This window comes from Lolium perenne, chromosome 5 (assembly GCF_019359855.2).
Source record: "Lolium perenne isolate Kyuss_39 chromosome 5, Kyuss_2.0, whole genome shotgun sequence".
In the NCBI taxonomy this organism is placed as follows: Eukaryota; Viridiplantae; Streptophyta; class Magnoliopsida; order Poales; family Poaceae; genus Lolium; species Lolium perenne.
Window position 1 is genome coordinate 9,906,866 of NC_067248.2, and position 9,594 is coordinate 9,916,459.

Consider the following 9,594-nt stretch of genomic DNA (forward strand, 5'->3'; position numbering starts at 1 on the left):
GGCACCACCTTGGCCGGTGGTACCTGTCTTCTTCTTCTTCTCCCTCGTCTTCCGAATCCTCGAGATCTTCCAACCGAGGGGACTCAGCGCATTTGCTTTGTGTTGGGAGAGGCCCTAGACGTTTGAACACGGACACGTTGGCTGCCTCCTTCTTCTTCTGATTGCATTCTGGGCAATTGCCGATTGTGGGCAATCGGCTCATTCCTGAATCCCAGCAGTGTCTGAAGAAGGGGCAGTCCCAATGCCTATCTTCGTCGCCTTGCTCCCTTGTCTTTTCCTTGGCACGGCGCTCGCATTCCTCCTCATCGCGATCATGCCGACGATGTCTTCTGGCTTCTCTAGCCAGACGATCTCTTTCATCATCATCGCTGGATCGCCGGCGTCGGTCATACTGACTCACATACTTGTTGAGGAGGTGATCAGAGAGGGGTCGCTGATATCTTATGTTCTTCACTTCTCCCTCTGTGACGTAGCGCTTGCCATCGTGACGGAGCCGATCGCGTGGAGCGGCCTCCTCTGTGTCCTTGCTACGAGAGCAGCTGCCCTCGTCTCCATCCTTGCCAGAGTGGTGTCCAGGTCCTACCATGTTGATACTGAACGAGGATCCTGGCTGGCAACCTTCAGGGTAAGTGCACTCCACCATGTTAACGGCGGGAAAGGGGCGGGTGTCGACCTTCATGGCGTACTGATTGAAAATCAGTCGTCCTTGTTCTATCGCCATTTGGATCTGTTGATGCCACACCCTGCAGTCGTTGGTGGCATGGGAGAGCGAATTATGCCATTTGCAGTATGGCTTTCCATTCAGCTCCTGAACCGTGGGGAATTTGAGACCTTCGGGTATCTTCAACTGCTTCTCCTTGAGCAGGAGGTCGAAGATTTGCTCAGTTTTGGTCACGTCAAAATCAAACCCTCTGGGCGGGCCTGGTGGCTTAACCCATTTGCAGGACACGGGGGTTGCCCCCCGAGTCCATTCAGCCACTGCTACCTCTTGCTCTCCCGCAGAAACTTCGTCTTCCTCTGCTTCGACCAGGACTACTGCACGCTTGAATTTGTCCTGGTACAAGTCCGGGTGGCACTGTTCATATGCTGACAGTTTCTGAACCATGTGCGCCAGCGAAGGATAGTCTGCTTGGGAGGCCATGTCCTTGATTTGTGAGGCAAGGCCCACCACTGCCAATTCGACTGCTTCTTTTTCAGTCACACGAGCCGAATAACATCGGTTCCTTAGATTTCTGAAGCGCTGGATGTATTCTACCACAGTTTCTCCATGCTTCTGACGTATCTGTGCTAGATCGGCAAGGCCAGACTCGGAAGCTTCTGAGTGAAACTGCATGTGGAACTGTTCTTCCAACTGCTTCCAAGTCCGGATCGAGTCTGGTGGCAATGAGGTGTACCACCCGAAAGCCGATCCCGTGAGGGACTGTGCGAAGAACCTCACGCGTAGTGGATCCGACGCTGAGGCCGTTCCTAGCTGTGCCAAATATCGGCTCACATGCTCGATGGAGCTGGAACCATCTGATCCGCTGAACTTGGAGAAGTCAGGGAGCCGATACTTGGGTGGTAGCGGGACCAACTCGTATTCATCGGAGTACGGCTTGGAATAGCCGATTGTCCTCCTTTTCGGCACCATGCCGAACTGGTCCCTGAGGATCGTGCTGATCTGATCCGCGGTGCTGGCTGCAGGAGTCGAACTCTGAAGATTCGCCGGGGTAGCGTACTTAGCCAGCCATGCTTGCTTTTCCAGCTCTGAGCCAACTGCAGGAGCTGTGCTCTGGAGGTTCGTCGGGGTGGCATATTTAGCTAGCCACGTCTGCTTCTCAAGATCCGTTGCCGACGTTCCTCCCGCTTTCCCGTAAGTCCCTGATGTTGCGGCCTGGTTTGTGAGCGCCCGCTACGCGCTCCGGCACATATGTGCACATGTACCCGTGAGGGATCTCCTTAGGCGCCTCCTGCAAGAACTGGCAGTCACTAGGGTCACCACCGATCTTGTAGACGACGAATGCCGGTGAATTCGGCACTTCTGGTGCTGCCAACGCAAATGGCAGCGGTGGACGGGACTGGAGTGGCAACTCTCCTTGATGTGTCCCGAGAGCCGGTCCTGACGGCGAGTACTGGTGCCTCATGATCTCCTGGATCACCCGAAGAGCAACGCGCTCCAAAGTGTTCACCAGGTTCTCGGAGTGGCGGTGTAGCGAGTGAGCCACCATGTAGTTGATCTCCTGCCGCAGGGACCTGGTGCGTTCTTCTGACGGGGCAGAGAGGTCTATCCCATCGAGTGCACCGTTAGGCGAGAACCCCTTCCACCTGATGCCATGTGAACGGGTTCTGTGAAAAGAGCCGATGAGGTCGGCTTCGAGGATTGCTTTGACCTCGTCATACTTCTTCTTGAGCTCGTCGGGCAGATCCTCGTACGTGACTGGCGTGCCGTCCGCCATCTCAGATGTAGATGGCGATGTGGTTGATGTCGAAGCTTGTCCCACCGGGCGTGCCAGAATGTGTTGCGGTCAAAACCCACCGGCGGGCAGCGACGGGCAACACAGTAGAGCCGGGAACAACTTAGGGCTGTGGCTGGCCCTGGTCCCTCCGAGCGACGGCCCGCAAAGCCTCTGGTACACACGTCCGATGCTGATGCAAAGGCGTGCCACCTGACCTATACCTGGTCAGGAAGGTGATGGAGATGCCTCGCTTAGTTTCCTGCATGGCATACACGTAAACATTAAATACGAGCCTCGATCGGCTCTCAGGTTATCCTGTGAATCGGCTCAAGGAGCCGATCCACCCATGATTCGTACGAGGTGCACGAATATATGGTGGTCCTGCTTGATCAAGATAAAGCTAATGCGATCTACGACGATTTAGGGTTTTCACCGCATAATCGGATCATCCTACTCACGATTGGGCCTCGCGGCCACGCACGGTGATCGTAAGCCGATCCTAGACAAGGCCTAAAAACCAACACGAGGTTGATCCCCGGAACATCCTGTCTAGGACTAGCAAACGACACCCTGCGTGCCGCTGGATCCTCCAACCCTTTGTAAGGCCTAACTATTGCAGATATTAAACTAATCCTTGAAGAACAAGGAGCAACCGTAACGGATCGGATCTACTAAATAATGATCAAGCGGGGTGCCGCCCCCACACCTAAGATAGGTGTGAGCGCGGCTAGATATGCAAGGGTTGCACTACGATAGCATATGACACGAAGAACAATGCTAACCCTAACATATCTAAGATAACTACGCTGCTCGCCATCAAAAAGGCTTCAGTACGAGCAACGCATGAACAACATAAAGCTTGTGCTGCCTAGATCGGAAGATGCGATCTAGGCAGCATGATGCTTACCGGTAGAAACCCTCGAGACGAAGGAGTTGGCGATGCGCCGAGATTGATTTGTGGTTGAACGTTGGTTGTTGTTTATTCCATAAACCCTAGATACATATTTATAGTCCAGGGGACTTTCTAACGTGGGAATAATCCCCACCGTGCACGAGACAAACTCTACCTAACCGACACGTATCCTACTATATTACAGATACACGGGCCAACTAGCCCAAGCTTTGCATAACAGGCCGATTCAAGTATTTCTTCCATATACACATTCTTCAAATCCATCTTGATCGCGGCCCACCTCTGACTCAGTCAAATTCTGGTGATAACACGTACCCACGGAAGGCGGAAGGCTATAGCCGGGCTATTTTAAACAGAGATATTATGTGCTCTGTGGTCCAGATGTCCAAAAATGAGAAAATGGCATACCAAAGTCTCAAATTATTTAGCTAGGCTGACTATTAGTTTTGTGCTCTTAAAGAGAATCGTTGAGCTTCACTTGTTTTCTATTGAGGCCTTTGTAAACAACACCAGCAAACAATATGGCTAAGCAAGGATGGTTTAGAAGTTCACTTTCACGTGCACATGGGGGGTGCTTCCCTAGTACCAAAGAAGCATGGGTTTATTGTGAAATGGATCAGCACGTGATCATGCAGCTGCTGACTCAGATGCATGGCTGCAACTTGCCAGACATGAAGGTACCAGTAGTATGCAGGTTAGCATACCAACGGTTACCTCATGTAGATTCATGAGTGGCTCTAGAGTCTAGATGTAGTGCATGCAAATGACTTGGTTCAGACTTGTTTTGAGTAGAATTGTTTGACGTGTTAATCCAATCTAGGTAATTCACGAGTGGTTCTAGATCTATGCCCAACCGCGTGATTGCTCTAGTTGTTCTACTAGGTAATTAGGTCGTTGGGTGTTTTAGCTCTACATGCATGTATTTACTCAAATCCCAACCTATTAATTAATTGAGGAGTGTGCTTTGTTCCATGTTCTCCCGGTGGAGTTGTTGCCCGTAACCATGACCAATGTGGTGCTGTCATCTGCTTTGGATGGTCGGTTCATGCATGGCTCCACTTCCTGCTGAGAGCTACACTGGTAGGCTTGATCCGATGGCTTTCGGTGACCACCGTGACAGTTTCCAACTGGAGAAGGCAGGAGCACTAGTGTATTCCACCGTGAATTGAATTGGCTGATGCGCATAGTACAAGTATGGTAGTCTGGAGAGACAGGAAAACATGGGAGGAGCGTGCTTTGGCTAAGTACATTCTACCTCCACTATAAATAAACACCATGCGTTGGACCTACGTATACAGCCAGCCATCGAATAGGTTTGGAAAGAGACTCCACGCAGCCAGCCATCGGATAGCTTTGGGAAGAGACACCACACCACTAGCTCATCGATATGGCAGCATGGTACACCAAGACCAACAGGGCGTCCATCTGCTTCTGGTTGGTGATGGTGGTTCTCTTGTCATCCGGTAAGAATTCCTACTACAAGCTCACCCATTTCCAGATCAGGATCAACCAAGTTAATTCTGCTTTGTTTTTGTTCTTTCACTACAGGAATCTGCCAAGATGCCGACGGCCTCCAGCCCTCGGCGTATCACCGCCTCGCCCTCGGCGTACACTACGCCAACGGGGCCCCTCGGCGTAGCTCCTCGGGGAAGGTGGGCCTCGGCACATGCCACGTGGCCCTCGGCGTAGCGCCGCCCGTCGGCGTAGACGGAGTGGGCCGACGGCTGGCCCCACCCGTCGGCGTAGTGGCCGTCGGCGCAGGCCGCTAACCGGCACCGTCAAGATGACGGCCGTTACGGCTACGCCGAGCGCCGCACCGTCGGCGTACGGGGACGCGTGGCGAGCCCTGGTCGCTCCTGCCTCTCGATACGCCGAGGGCCTCCCCGTCGGCGTAGTTGGACGCGTGGCGCCGCCTGGTCGCTCCTGCCTCTCGATACGCCGAGGGCCTCCCCGTCGGCGTAGTTGGACGCGTGGCGCCGCCTGGGCGATCCTGGCGCCGATACGCCGAGCGCCTCCCCGTCGGCGTACTTGGACGTGTGGCGCGGCCTGGGCGTCCCTGGGCGACGGCCGCTACCCCGAGGGCCTCCCCGTCGGCGTAGACTCGACCATTTGGTCCATTTCTGGACGCGTGGCGCGCCCTGGGTGATCCTGGGAGCTACCCCGAGGGGGAACCCGTCGGCGTAGAGGGTACCATTTGGTACATTTTTTGCGTTTTTTGCTGTTTCGCGCGTTTTCCAGATTTGGCAGGATACACAAGCACATATAATTCACATGAAATTCATAGGCATGAAGTGCAAATACATATAACATCAAGTGCATACATAGTGTCATAGTGCCATAGGTTGCATACATAGTGTCATAGTGACATGGGATGCATACATAGTGCCATAGTGTGCATACATGCATGGTGCCATAGTGTGCATAAGATACATGGGACTACTAGAGGAGCTCGTCGCCGCTAGACACCGGCCCGGGCCGATTCCTTCCGGTAGAAGCTGCGGAAGAACCACCGGGAGAAGGACCGGGAGAAGTACCGGGAGAAGTACCGGGTGTAGCACCGGGAGAAGGACCACCATCATGAACCGGTGTCATGTCCCTCCCACCACCCTGGTTTCCGGAACATCCCGTTCCCTACACACATGTTCCCGAGATGTTAGCAATTTGCGAGGCAAAGGAAAGCCGTAGTATTCGGTTTGGCGAAGAACTTACCGTTGTTCTCCCATAGTACTCCGCAGCGAAATTTTCCTTCGATGGCATGTTTGGCGCCGGCCCCGGAAAGGGAGGCATCGGCCCTAAATCCGCTGTCTGTCCAGTTTGATTGGCCACAAACGACGCCTGCAAGATAGTTTACATGTCAGTCTTTGCAGAAATGAAGCATCAAACTAGGGGAAAGTGGGACTTGTCATCATTTGCGAAAACAAAGGTTGGAACTTACATGTATATATGCCATGTACTCCATGAACTGCTGCTGGTGCTGGTTGAAGGCCACCTGATATTCTTGATGAGCGGCCACGTAGGCCGCCTCGAAGTCAGGCTACAATTTCACAAATTCATGTCTCGTTAGCACTTAGCAATGTATGAACGAAAGTCGGAAAGAGGATGGAAATGAGGGAAACTTACGTCGTATGCGGGTTGTTGCCGAGCCCGGCGACGAGGCGGGAGAGGGGGGCTGTCCTTGGTGAGTCCCGCCTTGAGACGCGTGAAGGTCGTGGTGAGGGTATGCTTGACGGCCTTGTTCAGCATGGCGAGACGGCCATGCGGCAACCCTCCGGACGACAGGACCAGCGACTCCTCGTCGACCTCCGCGCTCATGGGGTCATCCACCTCCGGGTGACGATGCCTCACCATCTCGCAGTAGTTCTCGACGTCCTCGGCGTAGGTGCCGAAGTACTCAGGGAGCGAGGGCTGAGGCTGCGAGAGATCGGGCTTCTTAAGCCGCATCTTGTTGTATATCTCGAGGTCAGACATCTCCTCCTCGGGTCCTAACGCAGCCCTCTGCATCGCGAAAGGAAATGTTGTGAGTACCAACTTTGAACCTGAAGGAAAATAAAATGTATACATACCGTCTTCCCCTTGTAGCGCTCGTAGCTGAGGTTTCCCCCACAGTGTGTGCCACCGTCGCCTCGGTTCTCCGCGTTCCGCCTCGCCACGGCTGCAAAGTCCTCGTCCATCTTGAGCCACCTCGTCCTAACCATCTCCTCCCATGCCTCGGCATGCGGCTCGGCCCAATCGTTTATAACCTGAAAATGCAATACTCAACTCAATCTAATGCAATCGCAACTTAGTAGCAATGTAGAATCTCATTGACATTTTACTCACCGACATGTAGTCCTCCACCGTCATCTCGTACTCGGCCTTAGCATTCTTACCGACAATGTCCGGCTTATGGACCCTCTCGCCTCTCTCTGACCCGAAGTGACCCGCGGACGTGATCCTTTGGTTGTACCACACCTGCGGTGTCAACCTCTCACAAGTCGCCCGCAAAGTCCTGTTCGCGGCCGTCTCCTCAACCTCGGGCGCCACACGATAAAAACACTTCAATCATGCAAAAAACAATTGTGAGATTCATGAGTTAGAACATTGGGGTCATCAAATATGAACGAAGCTCGAGAAAATATGTCTTACCCAAAACTTTCTCATCACGGCCTCAGCAGCCGTCGGGAAGCCTACGCCAGGGGCACTCTCGTAGTCCGTCCAAGTAGTGGCTAGCTTCTTCTCGCCAGCTGGGACAGTGCCGAGGGGATAGTACTTGCCCGGCCAGAACTTCCTAAGCAAAGCTCCAATCATGCTGCTAGGCAGGCGCCCCTTGACCCCCGGAGGAAATATCCAATTGCTGCACATGAAAATCAAACATTAGCACATGAAAATCAAACATTAGTACATGAAAATCGAAATTGCCAAATTAGTACACTTACTCAGGGCCAGCAGGAATAATAAGGGTCTTCGCCTCATGGGTCTTAGGCTCCTTCCTCTCGTCGGGGACTCTCGCTTCCCCACGAATCTTCAGTGCCTTCGGCCGCCCATCCTCCTCCGGAGTCTCAAACCCGCGGCTAGAGTCCTCCTCGGCTCTAGACTCCGTCTCCGCCTCCTCTCTAGACGTCCCCTCCAAAAAGAACCCGGAAGCAACGTCGCCTGAAGCCGAGGGTGGTGGCTCAAAGTCCGGTCCTCCCCAGCCACCTCCACCTCCACCTCCACCTCCACCTCCACCTCCTCCCAAGCCACCTCCAGCTCCACCACCTCGTCCCCGTCCTCGTCCTCCTCCTCCTACCGCGCCGTCCTCGTAACGCGGATTGCGACGCGGTGCCCTCTCACTCCTTCTAACATTGTTCTTGCGTTGTTGCATCTTCTTAAGCAAGCTCGACGAGTCCTCCTTGCCGCCGCTCATATTGTTCAATCACCTGCATTGAGAAAGAGAAAACAATTAAGAAGCATGTTGAAAAATATATAAATAGTAAGCATAAAGACACTAAACAATTAAGAAGCATGTTCAAAAATATATAAATACTAAGCATAAAGATACTAAACAATAAAGAAGCATGTTGAAAAAAATATAAATACTAAGCATAAAGATACTAAACAAATAAGAAGCATGTTGAAATATAAACACATAAAAGACCCTCACCAGCCGTCATCAATCTCATCGTCAATCTCATTTTGTTTCTCCTTGCCACTATCACTATCACTATCTTTTGAGTAGTAAGTTGGATTTTGATAGACGGGTGGAGGCTCATCATCGCTATCATCTTCCACTTGTAACTTCTCGAGCATATCTATGTCCTTTAGATCCACCACTGACTCACCACGAGTTTCTGCATCGTTCCTGAGGTCCTCTTCAAGAACACATTCTAACTCAAAGTGCCCGAAGTCCTCTTCCTCTTGATAGAAAATTCCCTCGTATGTTGCAGGGTCAATGTTGTTGTAATCGTCCTCGGAGGGAATCGGTAGGTTACCATGTGGCGATACCTGGAACACGACTTCCCAGCCGTTGAGGGCCGCTTTCTGGCATGGGTACGGCAAATAATAAACTTGCTTGGCTTGGTGAGCAACAATATAGACATCGGCTCCGGTATAGGTGGTGGAAGGCTTAACTTCAACTAACCCAATGGACTTGGTAATTCTCTCGTCCACCTCTTGGGTCGAACCAATGACACTTGAACACAACGAGATTGAGTTGTTTGTTTGTACGATTGAAGGTCAGCTCGTATACATTCTCTAACCTCCCGTAGTAATCAAAGGTATCGGATCCTTTAGTGAAGACACCAGTATTTATCGTTTTTGGATTCGCCCGGCCCTTCTGGTGTGTCTCGTATGGAATCGAAACCCATTCACGTCATACTTCTCATACTTCATGACGTCACGGTTACAACCTTGGGAAACACATCTCAACTCATCTGTCATCTCAACGTTTGCATCAGCTCCCTACAAGCACGGTTCAAATTTGTTGTGTGCATTAGTTACGTGGAATAACAGGGACAAGTCACATATTGGTAGGTAAGAGGGACAGCTTAGACATTACTTTTTTCATGAACCAAGACACAAAGTTTATTTTTACTTCGGAGCACCCTCTTGCCGTAGAGTCTCCAACTCCGCGCCCGTGGGATCGCGCGGAAGCCACCACTGTTCATCCGTGAATTCGCTGAAAGGATACAATAAGCATTAGACCGAGTTGAGTGTAGGTGATCGAAACTAGATACAATAAGCATTACACCATGTTACCTAATGAAATCGTGACCGCCATCGTCGTCG

General features: G+C 52.1%; 1 protein-coding gene across 1 annotated transcript; it reads right to left on the minus strand.

Moving 5' to 3' along the window:
* Nucleotides 1–5,043: 5,043 nt before the first annotated feature.
* On the minus strand, nt 5,044–6,619 carry LOC127298996 (uncharacterized). Its single transcript, XM_051328867.2, has 4 exons — nt 6,469–6,619; nt 6,284–6,382; nt 6,058–6,183; nt 5,044–5,979 (listed from the first exon to the last, which is right to left on the minus strand). The coding sequence occupies exons 1-4, from the start codon at nt 6,589–6,591 to the stop codon at nt 5,788–5,790; spliced, it is 540 nt and encodes a 179-aa protein (XP_051184827.1). The 5' UTR covers nt 6,592–6,619; the 3' UTR covers nt 5,044–5,787.
* Nucleotides 6,620–9,594: the final 2,975 nt, after the last annotated feature.

Bases quoted from the DNA above. Each gene is read 5' to 3' on its own strand.
- LOC127298996 (XM_051328867.2), bottom strand. From the start codon at position 6,591: ATGCTGAACAAGGCCGTCAAGCATACCCTCACCACGACCTTCACGCGT. The intron at 6,184-6,283 runs GTAAGTTCCAAC...ACTATCTTGCAG, and splicing joins AGTACATGGCATATATACAT to GCGTCGTTTGTGGCCAATCA. The intron at 5,980-6,057 runs GTAAGTTCTTCG...ACATGTGTGTAG, and splicing joins AGTACTATGGGAGAACAACG to GGAACGGGATGTTCCGGAAA.